This window comes from Trachypithecus francoisi, unplaced genomic scaffold (genome assembly GCF_009764315.1).
Source record: "Trachypithecus francoisi isolate TF-2019V2 unplaced genomic scaffold, Tfra_2.0 Lachesis_group4, whole genome shotgun sequence".
NCBI lineage: Eukaryota > Metazoa > Chordata > Mammalia > Primates > Cercopithecidae > Trachypithecus > Trachypithecus francoisi.
Window position 1 is genome coordinate 57595887 of NW_022681469.1, and position 22452 is coordinate 57618338.

General features: G+C 36.7%; 1 protein-coding gene across 2 annotated transcripts in view; it reads left to right on the top strand.

The window, feature by feature from the left end:
• Positions 1-22053, top strand: part of RSBN1L (round spermatid basic protein 1 like) — a 102098-nt gene extending 80045 nt beyond the window's left edge. For both annotated transcript variants that reach the window (XM_033194628.1, XM_033194627.1), the window contains 5 exons: positions 4863-5000; positions 8159-8301; positions 12710-12877; positions 17365-17473; positions 17561-22053. In XM_033194628.1, coding sequence (XP_033050519.1) covers positions 4863-5000; positions 8159-8301; positions 12710-12877; positions 17365-17473; positions 17561-18199 — 1197 coding nt within the window. In that variant the 3' untranslated portion in view covers positions 18200-22053. The remainder of the gene's footprint in view (positions 1-4862; positions 5001-8158; positions 8302-12709; positions 12878-17364; positions 17474-17560) is intronic.
• Positions 22054-22452: the final 399 nt, after the last annotated feature.

Consider the following 22452-nt stretch of genomic DNA (forward strand, 5'->3'; position numbering starts at 1 on the left):
TCTACTAAAAAGACGGGGTTTTGTCATGTTGGCCAGGCTGATCTCAAACTCCTGATCTTAAGTGATCCTCCCGCCTTGACCTCCCAAAATGCTGGGATTACAGGTGTGAGCCACTGTGCCTGGCCTATATTTTAAAGCAGTGACATGTTTTGGCTTTTTTCAGGTTAATTTTTTAACTGCATCAGAAAACTGGTTTGATTAATGTTTACTGAAGTGAATAAAAGCAAATATAGTAAGCTCACATTAAGCATCATCAGGATGTGAGATTTTCCAGAGAAGCGATTTTTTTAGTTAGTGGAAACGTTTTAAGTACCAAGATTCTATAAAAATACCTTCATTGCCGAACATATGCAACATAATGCAACTTTATTTTCAGTATTGGTTTGTCATTATGATACAATACTGATGCCTTAGGGCAGCTGCAGCTGTGCTTACCCTTTTCTCCTCCTTCCCCTTCTAAATTTGTGGTTTCTTGTCCTTTATTATTTTAGAGAGTAGTTATAATTGTGCCTAATATAGGAATGGATATGTAAGAAGAGGACATTTTATGAGCCATGGTCTTTGCGACATTTACTTTGATTAGTTAGAGATTCTTCTAATACTTATCTGTTACCTCTTCCGCCTCACTGCCATTGAATTCTTCGCAGTCTGGCATAGTCTGGATAGGTAATTTTTAAAGAATTGAGGCTTGATTTTTTGTGTATGATATTGTAGATATAATTTTATCCTATGTAATAGGTGAATTGTGGATATTTGGTATATAGTTTTGCAACAAAAGAGGTGTCACCAAAATCAGGAATTATTTACATTTTTGTGAAAAGCGTGTGGATTTTATTCTTACGTTGTAACAGTGTAAGTACCATCATTTATTTTATCAAGCAGTATATACTTTTTAAATTGGAAACGCTATGTGTAACTTGCCATGTTTGTAACATTTAAGTTAATGGTTACAACTGATGGATTTGAAATATTGTGTTATTAAACTAGAAATTTGTATGAAATGATTTATAATTAAAAGTTAAATTACAGTATATTTTAAAATTTAATATTTTTACAGATTAAGATTTTGATGACTTCAATTTAATTTTTAAAATTTGGTTTATGTTTATTCAGGTGGGTGATCATAGTTTTATCTTTACTATTGGAGAATAAATGTTTTGGAAGATCATTGCTGTTTGTTTTAAACATGTGATAGCTAAGCGGTTTTTATAAAGGCCAATTTCCTAATAGAATTTATTTTTGATTTTATTAATGGGCAAATGGGATCTACTTTACGGTTTTTATACATTCTGGTTAAAAGGGAGAGACTTATACTTTTGTTATAATAAGTTATGTGTGAAAGTGAATTTTACATATCTATATATTTTATATGTATTTTGGCATGAGATGGGAAGAACTAACTAAAAATTCAATTAAGAAAATTAACAATATATCTGAGTAGAGTCTGTATTACTTTAAAAATTCAGGGTCTCTAAAAAATCCTTTGAAATAGTTATGATTTTTAATAGGACCATACTTAAAAATAATCAACAAAAGATAAAGCCTCTTCTTAGGTAGTACCCGAAGTAGACAGAGAATAGGGGGAAAAAATCAGTTTTTGATTTATTCAGTCTATTATGTTAAAAATTTTAATGTTTAGGTCTATACTAATTTGGACATGTTTTATTTTGAAATAAAAAGCAATATTTGTAAACTTGGAAATTAATGTAAATGTATAATTTGAATCAAATGAGATGGCTAGGTTGGTAATACTTCTTCAATCAATGAAGTAATTATTCTAACCTGAAATAGCAACATCTGGTCAAAACAAAATTAGTAAATAAAGTTCTTGAGTCATGAAACAACATATGATTTGTCTGTAGTATTACCACCCAAGTTTTACCCATTTTTTTCCTGTTAGTGATATATGTTTTTACTCACATTTAAATACATAAATTTTACACTACTGTGTTAAAGGACTGTGTTAACAGTTAGTTCTGCTTTTCTGATTATTGTATTTATCTTCTACTCTCTATAGTTTAATAATGTTATAGTGTTTTTGGTTTTATTTCATGTATAGTGTGACTTTTTAAAACTACTAGATAAATGGAAAGTTTAGTTGTGCTTCGTATTTTAGAAGAATTCACGTAATGAAAATTCTTTCCTAACAGTCATCCCCTCCCCACAAGATAAACTGCCCCAATTATTTAGCTGATCGTTGTTGGTGCTGTGATGTAGTAGGACGAACCAAGTCAGTGGCAGGGACTTGATTCTGGCTTTGTTAGAACTAAATGTTTTAGGTATCTGATTTAAACAAGATAAGGAAATTTATGCACAGAGAATGTACTTATTTGTATGAAGTGGAAAGATATATAATTTTACTTTTTTTTTTTTTTTTTTGGTCTTGCTGTGTTGCTCAGGCTGATCTTGAACTCCTGGGCTCAAGTATCCTCTTGCCTTCTGGGTAGCTGGGATTACAGTTTTGTGCCACCACCCTAATTTTGTGCCACTACTCTAATTTGACTTTTTAGATATATTTCAAAGCACTTGGAAAATTTGTGTTTTACAATATCAGTTGTTTGATTTCACTTTCTAAGTGGCTGTTGTCTCTCAAAACTCCTTATGGTCATTTGCAGATACAAAACTCAGAATCTCAGAATCACTTAACAGACTTGATGTGTTGTATTTTGGTAAATGTGCTAGAGTTCAGATTGATAACCCTTAGCCTCTTTGTTAGACTGTGTTACAGAGATGCATGGACTGGATTTCTTACTGTGTTGCTATTAATGCATCTAAACATCTAGAGTCTGAATACTGTTGTAGAGTTAGGCTTTAACTTTTAGCTCTCTTGATATAGGAGATGATAGGAATTTTTAGGAGACAGGAAAAAGATGAGACAATGAGTACACAATGGGGGCACAAGCTCCAACTGTTCTTTTTTTTGTTTTTTGTTTTTTGTTTTTGAGATGGGATCTCGCTCTGTTGCCCAGGCTGGAGTGCAGTAGCATGATCACAGCTCACTGCAGCCTGGACCTGCCAGGCTGAAGATATCCTCCTGCCTCTCAAAGTGCTGGGATTACAGGCCCCTAATTTTCTAACTTGTAGGAATGGTTTGTAGTTCTGATAAGTCAATTTGTAACAGTTTAGGAAAACTTAAGCTTGGATATCTGGTGAATTTATTAAAGAATTAACGTCATTAAACTGCTTTGCTGATTATAATAACAAATGAGATTCTCTGTCTTAAATGATTTTGTTTTAAAAACATATGGGTTGGGATTTACTTTGTTTTATTGTGATACTCTTACCAGCTGTGATTGTAACGATTCAACTTTTGATGTGACTTTTTTTTATAATCTGTGTCTGTGATATGATAAAAGTTGACCATCCATGTTTGCCTGAAATACCCAGACTTTCAGTTTTAAGACTGATAGTCCTGGGCAAACTGGGACAAATTGGTCTCCTAAATTTGGTGTCCACAAAGGCTAATCCTGAGAAAGAGACAATTACAATTTTTCTTATAATTTGGTTATCAAAAGGAGTTGTTTTGCTTGAAGACAGACTCAACTTGTTTACTAGTGTTAGTATATGAAAACACGTAGGTTTCTTTGTCAGGATTTAAATATGCTGGCAAAAAATCTCGTTACCAGTGAATCTTGAGGTTCAGATGGCTTTGTTTTGGCTCTTTGAATGCCACCCATGTACTAGCAATATGGCGGGTGAGTTTATATCATTATCAAGTTTTCTTCAGCAATCTGCTATAAAATATTCTGGTTAAGGAAATCAAAGCTCAAGGAACGTCAATAATTTCTGAAGGTCATGTAGCTGGTAGATAGCAAAGGCAGATTTGGATCTTAGGATTCCTGATTCTTCATTTCTTCTCTTCTCCTCTTCTCCTCTTTTCTCTTCTCTTTTCTCCTCTTTTCTCCTCTCTTCTCTTCTCCTCTCTTCTCTTCTCTTCTCCTCTCCTCTCTTCTCTTCTCCTCTCCTCTCCTCTCTTCTCTTCTCCCCTCCCCTCCCCTCCCCTCCCCTCCCCTCCCTGTTCTCGTCTCGTCTCTTCTCGACAGAGTCTTGCTCTGTCACCCAGGCTGGAGTGCAGTGGCACGATCTCGGCTCACTGCAAGCGTCACCTCCCAGGTTCACGCCATTCTCCTGCCTCAGCCTCCCAAATAGCTGGGACTACAGGCGCCTGCCACCACACCCGGCTAATTTTTTTGTATTTGTAGTAGAGATGGGGTTTCACTGTGTTAGCCAGGATAGTCTTGAACCCCTGACCTTGTGATCCGCCTGCCTTGGACTCCCAAAGTGCTGGGATTACAGGCGTGAGCCACCACGCCTGGCTGTAATTCTTAATTTCTAGTAGTTTCTCATCAGAGTTAGTAATAGATATATAAACTGGTTTCTAGTTAATATTGTAAGATCAAAAAAGAAGAGCATCGCTGGTGGCCTTTTAGACATATAAGCCACTGGTGGTGATTAATGTTTTCGGAGGGTCTACTTTTGAAAATTTTGATGAAAAGATATGAACCTCATTTTACTTTAGAGCCAATTTTGAAAAATACACCAACTTTTGAATATTCAGATAATGAGTTCCTCTGTTCTAAGGAGATGTTATTTGTCTTAACTGTTTTCATAAGCAGTGTGTAGGAATAGTTAGAGAAAGTAAAATAGCTTGATTTAGTGCAAGTTTTATTTTTAAAATGCCTTATCTGTTACTGTTTGTAAAGTTTTGTTTTGTTTTGCTTGCCTCCTTATGATATAATATTCTGAGATAAAAATTTATTGTTACAAAATGATAGCAAGTATTATGTGTAACTTTTAATTAAATCCATTTTCTTCAGGTAAAAATAATGTATTTAACTTTTAATTAAATCCATATTCTTCAGGTAAAAAGAACGTATTCTCATGGTACTTACAGAGCTGGCCCAATGCGACAAATAAGCTTGGTGGGAGCAGTTGATGAAGAAGTAGGAGATTATTTCCCTGAGTTCCTTGACATGTTGGAAGAGTCACCATTTTTAAAAGTAAGAGATAATCTGTCGTGGGATTAGTTTTTGTTTAAAAAGGCAAGAAAAACCAATATGAGTAATCTAAATTGTGAGTGTTTCTTTCATGCTACATGCACTATAAATGAATGACTGTTTCAGAAATAGAAACATTTTAGTTTTATTTGAACTGGAGGGAAGGAGAGCAAGAGATGGGAAACTCACATAATTCTTGTGTGTACATGTGACATCTCAGGTCCTAATTGTAATGGCAAAGCTAAGTGGTGGGCCATGAAATAACACCTGTTAACACTTTAGGAATTTAGGTTCCATGTGTTTATTAGCTCTTTATAAACTAAGTACTAAAGGATTTAAGAAGTACAGGAAAGATTCTACTACAAATGTTTAAGACAAAGGAATGGCAGTTTAGCATTGTGGAAAACTGGCCTGGGAAATTACACATCCATATTTTAGCCTTGGCTGTACTTGTCTGGGTTGGGAAAGCCATTTAAACTTTCTGGGCTTCAGTTTTATCATCCATAAAATAACATGTTTAGATAATGTACCCAAAGGCCCCTTTATTTTATTTATTTTTTTGAGACAGTCTCACTGTGTGCCCTGGCTGGAGTATAGTGGTGTAATGTGGAGCCCTGGCTGGAGTATAGTGGTGTAATGTGGAGCCCTGACCTCCGTGGGCTCAGATGATCCTTCCACCTCAGCCTCCCAAGTACCTGGGACTACAGGCACATGCCATCGTGCCCAGCTAACTTTTGTATTTTTTGTGGAAATGGGATTTCACCATGTTGCTGAGACTGGTCTCGAACTCTTGGGCTCAAGTGATCCTCCTGTCTTGGCCTCCCAAAGTGCTGGGATTACAGGTGTGAGCCCCTGTGCCCACCCCCACAGGCCCCTTTAAATAATTTGTAGCCAGATTCCTTTTTTTTTTTTTTAAAGCCTCTTCATTTTCAGAAAATATTTCTTGTTGTGAGCTGCTGGGGCTATCCCACTGAGAGAGGAATCTCTGAACTGTGTAGTTAGGTTAATTATTTAATCAGTAACTCAAAGGTCAGTGCAAACCTGCACTGAAATTCAGGGTCCAGGTAAGGTGTGGAACGTGACAAGATTTCTAATACTCAACCACATAATCTATAGGACATCTCTTCTTTTATCACTTCTGTTTGCTTGGTGTTTTTACCCTATATGTGCATATATCTTTTTCTTCCCTTTCTCTTTAACCTTGTTCCATTCCTTTTTCTCTTTTCCTTTTAAACTTTTTGTTCCTTTTCTACTTCTCTCTACTAGTTACATAATGGAATTAGGTTGCATTTATTATTGAATTATATTTAAAAATTATCAAATATTATTTAAATGGTTGCTTCAAAATTAATTTTCAAAGCACATGAACTAAATGCATTATTTCTCCTTTCCTTCCGCTTCTGCTTCCCCTTCCCCCTTCCTTTTCCCTTTCCCTTCCTTTCCTTTGACAGGGTGCTGCTATGTTGCCCAGGCTACTTTTGAATCCTGGGCTCAAGCAGTCTTCCTGCTTCAGCCTCCCAAAGTGCTGGGATTACAGACATGAGCTACCCGCACCCAACCTAAATGCATTGTTTCTACAGAAATTTGACAATCCTTTTTGAAAAGGGGATGTGTGGTGAATTTTTTTTTAAATTTTTTCTCAACATTCCATGGACAGTGGCCCTCAGTTTCCTTCCTTCTTCTCTCTGTCTTTCTCTCTTTTTTTTTTTTTTTGATTTGAGATGGAGTCTCGCTGTGTCATCCAGGCTGGAGTGCAGTCATGTGATCTCGGCTCACTGTAACCTCTGCCTCCCAGGTTCAAGTGATTCTCATGCCTCAGCCTTTTGAGTAGCTGGGATTACAGACACTACCATGCTCGGCTAATTGTTTGTGTTTTTAGTTGAGACGGGTTTTGCCGTATTGCCCAGGCTGATCTCAAACTCCTGAGCTCAGGTGATCTGCCTGCCTCAGCCTCTGGCCACCTCCTTCTCTTTTCTCTTCCTGTTCCTCTCTTGTCTGTCTGTCTCTGTCTGCCTGCCTCCCTCCCTCCCTCCCTTCCTCCCTCCCTCCCTCCCTCCCTCCTCCCTCCCTTCCTCCCTCCTTCCCTTCCTCCCGTCTTTCCTTCTGTCCGTCTTTCCTTCTTTCCATCTTTCCTTCTTTTCTTCTTCTTCTTTCTTTCTTTCTTTCTTTCTTTCTTTCTTTCTTTCTTTCTTTTCCTTCTTTCCTTCTGTCTTTCTTTCCTTCTTTCCTTCTTTCCTTCTTTCCTCCTTTCCTTCCTTCCTCCCTTCCTCCCTTCCTCCCTTCCTCCCTTCCTCCCTTCCTCCTTCCTCCCTTCCTCCCTTCCTCCCTTCCTCCCTTCCTCCCTTCCTTCCTTCCTTCCTTCTTTCTTTCTTTCTTTCTTGTCTCGCTCTGTTGCCAGGCTGCAGTGCAGTGGTGTGATCTTAGCTAACTGCAACCTCTACCTCCCAGGTTCAAGCGATTCTCCTGCCTCAGCCTCCTGAGTAGCTGGGACTACAGGTGTGCACCACTGCACCCAGCTAATTTTTGTGTTTTGTAGAGATGGGGTTTCACCATGTTGGCCAGGATGGTCTCGATATCTTGACGTCGTGATCTGCCTGCCTCGGCCTCCCAAAGTGCTGGGATCACAGGCATGAGCCACTGCGCTCAGCCTTGTTCTTTTATTTTAAAATAATCTCTGGTTTAAGGCAACAGCCTCTTCAAGAAACTACTAAACAGAAATATGTTTTGATTTTGTTTTGTTTTTCGTTTTTGTTTTGTTTTTAATTATCATTAATCAAAGAGGTAGCCAGTTTTTAAACTCAAATTTAATTGTTGATTTTAATAGATTCTTATGAGAGCACTTGCTTATTTTGTCCGTTAACATCATATGATCTATACGATAGAAGGGAGAATAACAAATGAAGAATATAGTGAATCATACCTCTAGCAGGGTAGGGGGACAGAACCATCCAAGCATAATTATTTTCTTGGTGTGTTTGAAACAGTTTTTTGAAGCAAAGTATATCAATATATAGGGATATATTCAATATTATGTATTTCAAGTGCTTAAGTACAAAGCTGTGAATGAAAGTGTGTTTGTCAGGGGAACAATGTTAGTATTAACATACACTTGAAGATACATTTTGGAAATAATTGCAATCTACATAATTATTTGTCTCCAGTGTACACTGCCATGGGGGACACTATCTAGTCTAAAATTACAGAGTCGAAAAGATAGTGATGATGGTCCCATCATGTGGGTTCGTCCAGGAGAACAGATGATCCCTGTGGCTGATATGCCAAAGTCACCTTTCAAAAGGAAAAGGTATGTTGTATACATATTTTTATTGGAGGAGACGAGTGTTTGTATGTTGGGGTGTGTATGTTAGTTCAAAATTGGAGGAAGGAGGAAGGCAAAGTTTAGACCATAATTGGTATATAAATTTAAAAATAGTGATACATGCTAATATAATTTGTTATAAAACCTAAAATGTAAATAGGGCATGAGAAATGTAGGCAAATGATAAGAAGTCGTAATGATGAATGGAAAAAATGTCATAAAATATAAACTATTTTAGAATAAATTTAATAATATTCAGAACCTGTGCTAAGAAGACTAAAACATTTTGTGGAGGATATAAAATAAGATCAGAACAAATGGAAAGCCTTACTGAGTTCTGGATTGGATAAAAATAGTAGTTCTTTAAATTTTTTTGCATTTCAATTGGACTAATACTTCCATTCCTGGATAAAATGATTTTAAAATTCATAAGGAAGTAAATTTTTCAGTGAAAGAGAAGATAAGTGAGGGGGAGCTTATGATACAGGATATTAAAAGTTACTATAAAGTTCAAATAGATCATTGGAATAAGAGTCCAGAAATAGATCTAAGTATATTGGGAACTTAATATATGAGATAGGTGGGAAGAGGAAGATGTATTTAATGAATAATGCTGGCATATTTGGCTCTCATAAAAATAAAGGCAGAGCCCCTACCTTATACAAGAAGTAAATTAGAGAATTAAGCATCACAGATAAAACAGTTAAAATATTAGAATAAAATTGTTTAAGCCTGGAGGAGACCTTCCTAAGCAAGACCAAACAATGCAGTGACAGTAGTATTTGGGAGGGAAGTGACATCAACAATGAAGTTCAAAATTATGATAGACTGGACTAAAACATTTGGAACTCATGACAGATCAAAGTTAATGTCCAAAGAGCATTCTCAAGTGTAAACAACCCAGTAGAAAAATAGACCTCAGGCAGTTAAGTTTATTTTAAAAGAACTATGAGATATTTTTATTCATTATATTGGCAAAAATTATTAATATAGTAATAATATTATAGGCTGGTAGGTATGTGAAGAAACAATTTTTTATATATTGTTGACTGGAGGATGAACTGCTGTAATTTTGTGAAAGTAATCCAGCAATAGATCATAACATTTAACATAAAACTCTTTGATCTAGCACTCCTACTTTTGGGAATCTATCCCAAGAAATAAAAACACGAAAGGTAAATAAATTTGTGGTAAGAAAAACGTTTTAAAAGGGTCTGAATGACTGTCAACAGGGGAATGGTTGAATAGATTTCATACATTCTTATTAAAGAGTATAGTGAGGCCAGGTGCAGTGGCTCACGCCTGTAATCCCAGCACTTTGAGAGGCTGAGGTGGGGGGATAGGAGTTTTACCATGTTGGCCAGGATGGTCTTGATCTCTTGACCTCTTGCCTGAGATCAAGAGTTCGAGATCAGCCTGGCCAACATGAGGAAACCCCGTCTCTACTAAAAATACAAAAATTAGCTCAGCGTGGTGGCACATGCCTGTAATCTCAGCTACTCAGGAGGCTGAGGCAGGAGAATTGCTTGAGCCTGGGAGATAAAGGTTGCAGTGAGCCCAGATCGCGTCACTGCACTCCAGCCTGGCCGATAGAGCGAGACTCTGTTTCAGAAAAAGAGAGTATAGTGAAATAAGCCAGGTGCAGTGTGGCTCTTTTATGTAATTCTAGCACTTTCGGAGGCCAAGGTGGGAGGATAACTTGAATCCCAAGAGTTCAGGACCAGCCTGAGCAACATAGTGAGATGCTGCCTCTACAGAATAAAAAAATAAAAAAAAATTAAGCCAGTGTGGTGGCACATGTCTGTAGCCCTAGCTACTCGGAAGGCTGACTCAAGGACTCCTTGAGCCCAGGAGTTTGAGGCTGCAGTAAGCTATGAGTACATCACTGCACTCCAGTCTGGGTGACAGAACCAGACCCTATCTCTTTAAAAAAAAAAAAAAAAAAGGCGAAATAGTTAAAGTTTTAAAAAATGTCTTGATCTGGATGGATATTCATGACTCTTGAAAACAGCCAAATGTAGTATAATGTATCTAGTATGATTTTGTCTTTATCCAAAGAAATAACAAAATTCTTCTATGTGGGATTGTGTATTTATGTGAGCACAGAGAAAAGTGTGGAGAAAATGTACATTTGTACATTAGGGTAACATCAATTGGAACGGATGGAGATGATGCTGGGAGAGATTATAGCCTTTTGTTTTTTTTGTTTTTGAGACTGAGCCTTGCTCTGTCACCAGGTTAGAGTGCAGTGGCACAGTCTAGCCTCACTGCAACCTCCACGTCCTGGGTTCAAGAGATTCTCCTGCCTCGGCCTCCCGAGTAGCTGGGACTACAGGCACGTACCACCACACCCAGCCAATTCTTGTATTTTTAGTAGAGATGGGGTTTCACCATGTTGGCCAGGATGGTCTTGATCTCTTGACCTCATGATCCTCCCGCCTCAGCCTCCCAAAGTGCACAGGTGTGAGCCACCGCGCCCATCCTGATTATAGCTTTTTCTTTAGATACCTAAAGGTGGTTTTACTGGTTACAGTGATTACTAAGTTAAAAAGAAAATGGGGAAAAAGTCATTGAGTAAACTCTGGGTTGCATGATGGCAGGGACTTTATTGGTTTGTTACTAATGTGTCTCTAACACCTAAAAACAGTGTCTGGTGCTTAATATTTATTGGATGAATAAAATTTTACAGGTTAATTTATAAGTTAGTAGTAAATGGTAAAATTGATGTGTTCCTCAGTGATTCTTTTTTTTTTTTTCTTTTTTGAGGCGGAGTCTAGCTCTGTCACCCAGGCTGGAGTGCAGTGGTATAATCTCAGCTCACTGCAACCTCTGCCTCCACGGTTCAAGTGATTCTCCTGCCTCAGCTTCCTGAGTAGCTGGGATTATAGGTGTGCACCACCATACCCTGCTCATTTTTGTATTTTTAATAGAGACAGGATTTTGCTGTTTTGGCCAGGCTGGTCTCAAACCCCTAACCTCAGGTGATCCACCCGCCTCGGCCTCCCAAAGTGCTAGGATTACAAGCGTGAGCCACTGTGCCCGGCCTCCTCAGTGATTCTTAATTGTTTTTTTTTTTTTTTTTTTTTGAATGTATGGATCATTTTGAGAATCTGAAAGTCTTTTCTCAGAACAATACAGATAAATACAAACTTTTAGATGTAATTTAAAGGGGTTCACCACTACCTTGAGGAACTTCCATTCACCTCAGGTATACAAGCCATGGTATATGCAATAATAGTTTAACAAAAACAGTGTCAGGCATTGTGCCAAGTGCTATATAGTCTTAATTCATAAGAATGTGGTATTTATGCAACTAAATTTGTGGGTTTGAGAACCTGTTAGGTTTCCAGAGGAAGCAACACCATCTGGCATTCTGACACATGTAGAACATTAATCACAAAGAGCCAAAAAAAAAAAAAAATTATTATGTGTATGTGTAATAAGACTGTAATGCAGGTAGTAGTTAAATAATAGAGATTACGGGTGGGAAAGTAGAGAACCTTTAAGGAAGAGTGATCCCTGGGAAGACAGACAAGGATGAGAGGAGACAATTATGGGGGTAATACAGAGTTGCATCTGGAAGAAACAAAAACCATAGAGGAAGATACAAAAAATGATGAATCTCAGCCAGAGAAATTCTTCTTACCCTTTCCTTGCTTACAGCAAAACTGGAAAGGTTTCAGCAATGAGTGAGGCTAAGTAGGCAGCAACTTCTGTATGCACATGCATTCTAGAAGGAAAGTGGTGGAGGACAGGGCCAATGGGAAATGGCTGTCTTCCAAGACAGAGCTAAGGTTTTCCTTTCTACCTGCAATAAACCATGCATGTTTTGTGGAAGCACTTATTGCTGGGTGTTTTATTGCTAAATCTATTTCTTTGATCCTTCCCTCACTAGACAGACTATAAACTCCCACGAGAGTAGGGTCCTCTTCTGTCTTATTTGCTATTGTCTCATTCACTGGCCCCAGTTCCTAGATAGTACCTAGCACATAGTATGTGTCTTATTAATATTGAATTAATGCATTTTTAAAAGTTACCTGTTTGTTTCAGATATCTATTTATCTATCTTGTGTTACCCAAGAGATCTGAGTGGGGGCATGGTACCAAAGCCCCAGGTAAAGATTCTGTGTATAGGGAAACTTAGGTAAACAACACCATTTCTAATTTAATTTTTTATCCGTGTATTTCCTTACAACTGTTACTTTTGTGAAGGTATATTAGAAAAATGAGGGTATTGTATGTGTGTTTTTGTTTGTTCTTGTTTTCATTTTAAAGATAGAATTTGATTTGAGAGCAGATTTAATATCTTTTTGTCTGAATTATGTGATTATTGAATGTTTGATGGCAATTAAGTATCACTATATAAATGTAATTTTCTTTTTTAAAAAAACAGAACTACCAATGAAATAAAAAATCTTCAGTACCTACCTCGAACAAGTGAGCCCCGTGAGATGCTCTTTGAAGACAGGACAAGAGCTCATGCAGATCATATAGGACAAGGTTTTGAACGACAGACTACAGCTGCTGTTGGAGTGCTGAAGGCTGTGCACTGTGGAGAGTGGTATGTAAAACTACTGCTATTTTAATCAAGTAATTTCTTGGCTTCTACAATTTTTCTTGGAAAATCTTAGTAACTCCTCCTTACTGTGAGAAAAAAGTTTCATTTTTTACCTGTATTTGGATATCTTAATTGTATAATTGTACTAAAGATTTTAAATTGCTAGAATCTGGCTGGGCAGGGTGGCTCACACCTGTAATCCCAGCACTTTGGGAGACCGAGGTGGGTGGATCACGAAGTCAGGAGATCAAGACCAGCCTGGCCAATATGGTGAAACCCTGTCTCTACTAAAAATACAAAAATTAGCCAGGCATGGTGGCGCACGCCTGTAGTCCCAGCTACTCGGGAGGCTGAGGCAGGAGAAACGCTTTTGAACCCAGGAGGCTGAGGGTGCAGTGAGCCGAGATCGCGCCACTGCACTCCAGCCTGAGTGACAGAGCAAGACTCTGTCTCAAACAAAAACAAAAACAAATAAATTGGCTTAAACAATTGGGTTAACTGAAATAATTAATTTCATGTTCTAAGTGACGTAGATGTGAAAAAAATTAAGGTAAAAGGAAAACTAAGGCTTACCTGGTGCATACGGTATGCCTGTTTACAAATGTCATTTAATTTAATTTTTCTCAACTACGTTTTGCTCCGTATTTATCACATAAGGAAACTGAGGCTCAGGGCTGTCAAATAATTTCTTTTTTACAGTCATATAGTTAGTAAATGGTACAGCAGAGACTGATTTCAATCTGATTCCATACTCTTCTGTTTTCTCTTCCTCCTGCTTTTTTGTACCCTTTCTGAGGTTTGGTTTCTCTTTATTATGTATTTGCTTTTCCATATTCTTTTTTTTCCAGCTTTGCTTACAAGTTTCACTTTGAATATTTTGATAGATTAAAAAATGGATTATTCTTTTTAATATACTTGAGATGTCATCTCATACATTAAGTTACTTTCCATTTATTAAATTGATAAAACATATAAAGCAAAGTTACTGTAATTTTGCGGCTGGGTGTGATGGCTCACGCCTGTAATTCCAGCACTTTGGGAGGCCAAGGCGGGTGGATCACCTAAGGTCAGGAGTTCGAGACCAGCCTGAACAACATGGTGAAACCTCATCTCTATTAAAAATACGAAAATTAGCTGGGGCCAGCCATAGTGGTTCACACCTGTAATCCCAGCACTTTGGGAGGCTGAGGTGGGGAGATCATGAGGTCAGGAGTTCAAGACCAGCCTGACCAACATGGTGAAACCCCATCTGTGCTAAAAATACACATACACACACACACAAATTAGGCGGGCATGGTGGCACGTGCCTGTAATCCCAGCTACTGAGGAGGCTGAGGCAGGAGAATTGCTTGAACCCAGGAGGCAGAGGGTGCAGTGAGCCGAGATGGTGCCACTGTACTTCAGCCTGGGCGACAAGAGCAAAACTCCGTCCCGCCACCAAAAAAAATAATTTTGCTTGCTTAGATTTTTGTTTTCCAAAATCGAGTATTGTTTGGGTATGAAATGTGAGTTGGAATATGCTATTTTGCTTATTAGAACCATTTAAATTTTTTTTTCCCCCCAAGAGACAGGGCCTCACTCTGTTGCCCAGGCTGTAGTTCAGTGGTGCTGTCATGGCTCACAGCAGCCTTGACCTCTTAGGCTGAAGCAGGTCTCCTGCCTCAGCCTCCTGAGTAGCTAGGACTACAGCCACATACCACCACATCTATAAATTAAGAACAATTAAGTTAACTTTGTTGATAGTGAATGTGGTTCATGTCTTTTATAGTCTCACTTATTTTTGTCTACTTGTTAATTTGCAACTTTAATACTGGATTTGTCTGTTTTTCCTGTCAGTTTTTCTAGTTTTTGCTCTAGTTTTTCTTTTGTGACAGTTTTATCAAGCCATGATCACATACCATACAATTCACCCATTTAAAGTGTACATACAGTTGAATAGTTTTTAGTATATTCACAGAGTTGTGCAACCACCACCAAAATGATAGAACATATGATAGAACATTTTCATCACCTCACAAAGGAACCACACCCTTTAGCCATCACCTCCCCAATTCTCCATCCTCCATCCTCCCAGCCCTAGGCAAGCACTAATTTACTTTCTGTCTGTAGGTATATGTCTGTTCTTAACATCTAATATAAATGGAATCACATAACGTGGTCTTTTGTGATTAGCTTCTTTCACTTAGCATAGTGTTTTGAAGGTTGTTCCATATAGTTTGAAGCTGTGTTCTTAGGCAAGTACACATTTAGAATTGTTATTCTTGATAAATTGACCTATTTTTTCATTATAAACTGCCCTTTTTATCCTTGGTAATATTCCTTGTCCTGAAACTTTGTTAATACAGCCAATTCAGCCTTCTTACGATTTGTATTTACATGCTGTATCTTTTCCCATTCTTTTTCTTTTAACTTACCTTATGTCTATATTATTGTTACATGTAGATAGATACATAGTTGAGTCTTACTTTTTTTAACCCAGTGACAATCTCTGTCTTTTAATTGGAGTATTTAGATTATTTATATTTAATAGAAATATTAGTAAATTTGGTTTTAAATTTACCTTCTTGCTTTTTCCAATTTGCTTCTTTATTCCTTTTTTACCCCTTTTCTTGTCATTTTTAAGCATTCCATTTTACCGCCATGATTTGGTTAGTAGCTTATAGCACTGTGGTTTTTTTTTTTTTTTTAAATTTCATTGTTGTCAACTCTTACCACAATCTACCTTCAAATAATATTAGACTTCTTTATGTTATGTGTAAGAATCTTTCAATAGTATACTTCCAGTTATTCCCTCCCCCTCACATTTCTGGCCTTTTTGCTAATTGTCTTGTATTTTACTTTACATATGCTATAAACTTCACAATGTATATTATTACTTTTGCTTTAAAGAATCATTTCTAAAGATATTTCTTTAAATGAGAATAAAACCTCTTCCATATTTATCGTTAGGTGTGCTATACATTCCTTTTCATAGATCTACATTTTCATTTAAGTATTATTTTCCTTCAGCCTGAAGAAATTCCTTTAGCAGTGTTTGTTATGCTGGTTTTCCGGTGACAGATTCTCTTAGCTTTTGTTTATTTGAACATGTTTTTTTTTTTTTTTTTTGAGACGGCGTCTCGCTCTGTCTCCCGGGCTGGAGTGCAGTGGCCGGATCTCAGCTCACTGCAAGCTCCGCCTCCCGGGTTTACGCCATTCTCCAGCCTCAGCCTCCCGAGTAGCTGGGACTACAGGCGCCCGCCACCTTGCCCGGCTAGTTTTTTGTATTTTTTTTAGTAGAGACGGGGTTTCACCATTGAACATGTTTTTATTTCACATTTTTAGAGGATATTTTTGGTGGGTATAGAATTCTAGATTGACTTTTTCTTTTAGTACTTTAAAAGTAGTCCATTCTCTTCAGGCTTGCATTGATCTTGATTCTTTGATAAGAAGTCTATGATCATTCTTATCCTTCTTTCTCTGTATATAATGTATTACATGATTCTCAGATTTTCTTTTTTATCACTGGTTTTTAGAAATTTAGTTATAGGGCCGGGCGCGGTGGCTCAAGCCTGTAATCCCAGCACTTTGGGAGGCCGAGATGGGCGGATCACGAGGTCAGGAGATCGAGACCATCCTGGCGAACACGGTGAAACCCCGTCTGTACTAAAAAAAATACAAACAACTAGCCGGGCGAGGTGACGGGCGCCTGTAGTCCCAGCTACTCAGGAGGCTGAGGCAGGAGAATGACGTAAACCCGGGAGGCGGAGCTTGCAGTGAGCTGAGATCCGGCCACTGCACTCCAGCCCGGGCTAAAGAGCAAGACTCCGTCTCCAAAAAAAAAAAAGAAATTTAGTTATGATTTGCCTTCATATGATTTTTTTTTAATGTTGTTTGGAATTTTATTCCAAAATCCATTTTTTAGCATCTCTGTAAAAATGTATATATTCCTAATTAATTGAAGAATTTGAGAATTTTTTAGAATTATATTTAAAGGCACGAATAACCTCAGCAAACAGCAAGTTTATTATATTGGTACTTTTCCAATGAAATCTCTTAATTTATAAAGTTAGTTAAGAGTTTTATGCATCAGTATAGTTATATGTATCTTCTATGGAAAGAAAATACTCCCTTTTCCTCATATTTACTTCTAATTTTTATGTAGTATTTTCAACTTTAGCACTTATATGTGTGAAGCATTAATCTTACTCTTCAAATAGAACACTTAATTTTCTTAGTTTATATAATTTACCAATTCAGATCATTTCAATTTTCCAAACTCTTGTGACAAATATTTATACAAAATGAAGTCAGTATTTAATATCTGTCTAGGTTGACAGTCATGGTGTTGGCCCTTTCTTTAAATATGTGAAATGGCTTTCCAATTAACAGTTTATTTGTAAGACAGTACTATGGTATTGACCAGAAACCATTTTTGCTTTGAGTTTAATAAGAACTCAAGAGAGAGAAACATTTATGGCAGATTCTTGTTATCTCATTTTCTTTTTTAGGCCTGATCAACCCCGTATAACCAAAGATGTAATTTGTTTTCATGCTGAAGATTTCTTAGAAGTAGTTCAACGAATGCAGTTAGATTTACATGAACCTCCACTGTCCCAGGTATTTTTAATACACTTACTGTCTTACACTTACTGGTTTAGTTTTTATTATGAAGAGTCTTACTTGTATTGTTTTATTATTTTTTAGTGTGTCCAATGGGTTGATGATGCAAAACTGAATCAACTGAGGAGGGAAGGCATTCGCTATGCCAGGATTCAGCTCTATGATAATGACATTTATTTTATTCCAAGGAATGTTGTTCATCAGTTCAAGACAGTTTCAGCTGTATGCAGTTTAGCATGGCACATTCGGCTCAAATTATATCACTCAGAGGAGGACACTTCTCAGAATACAGCTACTCATGAAACAGGCACATCATCAGATTCCACATCATCTGTTCTTGGACCTGACACTGACAACATGATTTGTGCTGTAAGCAGAGCCTCCTTGGATTCTGTTTTTTCAGATAAACTTCATTCTAAATATGAATTACAGCAGATTAAACATGAACCTATTGCGTCTGTAAGAATCAAGGAAGAACCTGTGAATGTTAATATTCCTGAAAAGACTAGAGCACTGAATAATATGGATGGCAAGAATGTTAAAGCAAAATTGGATCATGTTCAATTTACAGAATTTAAGATTGATGTGGATTCTAAATTTGAAAATAGCAACAGAGATTTAAAGGAAGAATTGTGCCCTGGAAATCTAAGTCTTGTTGATATAAGGCAACACAGTTCAGCACATTCAAATCAAGATAAAAAAGACGATGACATTTTGTGCTAAATTTGCATATAGCATCTAAAATCCTTTTTTAAAAAAATTTAATAATGTAATAAAGATTCATGAATTCTGAAAGCAAGCCAAGGACTTGCTCCTGTATCTGTTACAAAACATTGTTTATGTAGCTTTGTAACATTCCTCAGTGCCTGTCCATAACTGTGAAGTATTAAGCACTTAGGGCCAGATGCACTGTAAACATTGCAGGTTTAAACATAAAGGAGTCTTTAAAAAAAAAAATCATTTACGTTGGAATTTTAGGTTTTAGAATAGAGCTGACATTAACATATATATAAATATATATATATTTTGTAATATGAGCCAGAATTCTTTTTCAACAATTTAAAGCTTTTCCATAGAGCTTATTTATATCCTTTTTTTTCATTTTAAATGTGTCAGCACTGTAGTGTAAATAGCTTTTAAAATATCTTTTTAGTGTGATTTATACTGAAATGTGAGCCACTTAATAAAGGTTCATATTAATAAATATGTTTTCTGTGGAGTCTGCAAAGACAAACTGACAATTCATTTAAGTCATTTGTTTGATATGATTCTCTGCTGGTATATCCATTTAGTGTGGTATTGGAGTGCAAATGTACATAAGTCAAATCTAGTACATATTTAAATTCCCCACGCTGTGCTGGCTTTTTTTTTTTTTTTTTTTTTGGTATGGAGTCTCATTCTGTCACCAGGCTGGAGTGCAGTAGCGCGATCTTGGCTCACTGCAACCTCTGCCTCTCAGGTTCAAGTGATTCTCCTGCCTCAGCCTCCCGAGTAGCTGGGACTACAGGCACGTGCCACCACACCCAGCTAATTTTTTTATTTTTAATAGAGATGGGGTTTCATCATGTTGGCCAGGATCATCTTGATCTCTTGACCTTGTGATCTGCCCGCCTTGGTCTCCCAAAGTGCTGGGATTGCAGGCATGAGCCACAGCGCCTAGCCTGTGCAGGCATTTTTAATAACCAAGACTCAGTTAAGAAAGTGTGCATCTGTGTGTGTGTGAATGTATATATGTATATCATATTTGCAGAATTTTCTTAAATTGCTGAATTAAGATAAATATGTAAAATTCCTTAGCCCTTTTCTCCGGAATACATTGAAAAATTTTTATATTAAACTATTAAGAAAGCGGTGTAGGTAATAGAAACAGTTTTAGAAAGTTGGGAGAAACAAGGTATGTTAATGATAACAAAGCCTTCTAACTAATGAAGTTACGTGGCCAGATTACATAGCCTACCATAGATTTTTTTTGTTATGTATGGAATGATAAGTATAGAGAATTTTCTTACTAATAAGTACCTTTACTAAGTAATAGCTGAGTATAAAATCTTTAGTTACAGAAAGCTTAATTGTGAGCAATTAAAATCCTTTTACATTTTTATTGCAGAATGGGAGAAAAATACGGCAAATACAAAACTGTAAAATAAGGGCAATGACAATGACTCAACTGCCATGTACAGAGATGTAACTAACAAAATAGTTTGTGGTACCTCATCTCTCTCAGGATCCCCTCCTTACCCTAGCAAGGCAAACAACTTGGAATACTTCCTTTTCAAAAGAAGTTCTAGACATTAAATTGAGGTGGGAGACAGATTGCCAGTGCCTAACTAAAGATGAGTAAAACAGACTCTTTAATGATAGACTCACTATTTGACACTGCTTCCACTATTGTAATTAAAAGTCAGACAGAAGTCTTTGATGTATGTGTTGCTGTAAGAAACTTTGCTCATTGCAGATCTATTTTGTTTGTTTTTGGTATTATTCTGGGCGCATACTTTGGTTGATGACTTTCAGTTGGGGTTCTTTGTGCTGCCTTTTGGGTTACTGTTGGTATTTCCATCTATAGTACCCATCAAAACTGCTCATATTTCTGGTTAGGGTGAAGCCATTTAGGAAGAAGCATTTTACCAGAACAAATAAAAGTTAATTGCAGCAATGATACCAGTTCTGGCCCCTAGATTAATAAAAGGACAGGCAAATATCATAGGAAATCTTCATGGTTTGTAGGAAATCAGTGTTTGCAACATAGGAAGTTTCATGGGATAGGGAAGGTATAAATCAAGGTAGTAAGGGTTTTGTTTTATATGTCATTGTCTTACCGTGCTCCCCACCTATTTAATCTTCTGTTTTAAGCTAAATTTATGGATTTGCACCTACCTTTTTGAGTGACAAAAGTTCTTAACAAACCAGTATTGAGAAATAAGGGATGTGATTAAAATGGTTTTCTGTTTCTCTTTAAAGTTGAAGAACGATATATTTAACAAGAGATGTGTTTTATTTCCAATTTTCCAGTAGCATATATGTAGATGCATTGAGGTCATACTGTGAGAAAATGTCTTTAGGGTATCCCTCCAAAATATGAGCCTTAAACTTTTTAACTTAAAGGAAGGCATATCTAATAACAACCATAGTGGTTGCTTTTTAGGTATAGTTTCCTATATAACCTATAGTCAGACTTATCTATAATATGAAAATTAAATTGTTTTAAAATGCATACATCGGCCGGGCACGGTGGCTCACGCCTTTAATCCCAGCACTTTGGGAGGTCGAGGCGGGTGGATCACAAGGTCAGGAGTTTGAGACCAGTCTGGCCAACATGGTGAAACCCTGTCTCTACTAAAAATACAAAAAAAATTAGCTGGGCCTGGTGGCATGTGCCTGTAATCCCATCTACTCGGGAGGCTGAGGCAGGGGAATTGCTTGAACCAGGGAGGTGGAGGTTGCAGTGAGCCACGATAGCGCCACTGACCTCCAGCCTGGGCAACAGAATGAGACTCCGTCTCAAAAAAAATAAAAAAAAATAAAAATAAAATTAAAAAATTAAAAAAGCATACATCTCTGAAGGTAAAGTATAAATCAGTGGGCTCAAGATTTGCAGGTATAGCCTTGTTATTGCCTTCAATAATGCTTACGTTCCTTGTCTTACGGGTTATAATTTTCAAATCCTCTTCAGATATAATCTGAGAACTTGTTGACTACCTTTGTTACATTTAAAAATTTTCTATTTTAATATTGCATTATATTAATGGTTTTATAGTTAGTACATTCCAGTTCTGTATCTGAAGAATATTGCTTTTATTTCCAGTTTCTTGGACCAGAACAATAAACTACGTAAGACATAGTTTCTATATGGTCATATACTATATAGAATAAAGAATTGTTACGTAAATTATTAAATGGGTATACAGACCTTTACATAAAAACTAAGGTACCTCAGTGGAATCTGCTATAGTGCTTTCCCCTCTTCACTCCTCCATTTTGTTTATAACCTTTTAGCTATCTAAATGATACATATTCCATACTCAGGTTAGCTGGTTAGCTAGCAAAAGAATTAACATTTGTGATATTTACTTGCAAACTTTACTGAAGCCATATTCATTATCTTCTTTGTCACCAAGGCTGTTGACCTTAAATAAACATTAAGTTGATCTTGCACAACACTGTATATGTGTGTGTGCATGTGCCTGTTTCTGTGTACATTTGTGGGAAATAATTATGTTTGTTTCCACATGTATTCATTTTTAATCCATTCTGTAACTTTTCTGGGGGGTGGTCATTGAGGGTAGGGAAGGTTTTATATTTTAAGTTGTCGTTAAGGTAGTTCATTAGTGTTCCTGAGTGTAAAACAGTTTTTTCCCAAATACTTATGGCAGATAAGAGCATTTTTGTAAATAATAAATTAGCACCGTTTGGATAAATTTGCATTCAGTTATTTTTTGGACAGGTTCATTGTCATGTAAAGCAAATATCTCAAAATTTATTTTACATTTAGCAAAGGTGCAAGATTGTTTTTGGAGTTTGAGAGATATTTTCCTTGTCTTCCATCTTTCAATAAATATTAAAATTGATAATCACAATCTTTTTACTTTTGTAATTATTTTCTTAAAATTGACATTTTAATCTTGTCAACTTTAAAAGTTCTTTTCTGTCTTCAATAGAAACCATAAAATCTTGAATTGACTCCAGTTTGAAAATCTTTTTTTACTCCTAAAGCTAACTCTCAAAAGTTGACTTACGCCAACAGAGACAGATATTGAGGATTATCTTAAAAAGGTCACTAAACTAGGTATGGGTGCTGGGAATGGTACGATAAATACCTCTCTTGTCCCACTAGACGTAACGATTGGGAAGACAAAAGTGCCATTCTTTTCAAAATACTTTTAGGCTGCTAAAACATGATGGGTTTTAGGTGTGGTAGAATAGATCTTACTCTTTCTCTTACTTGATGTAACTACATTTATATGTAAACACAATTT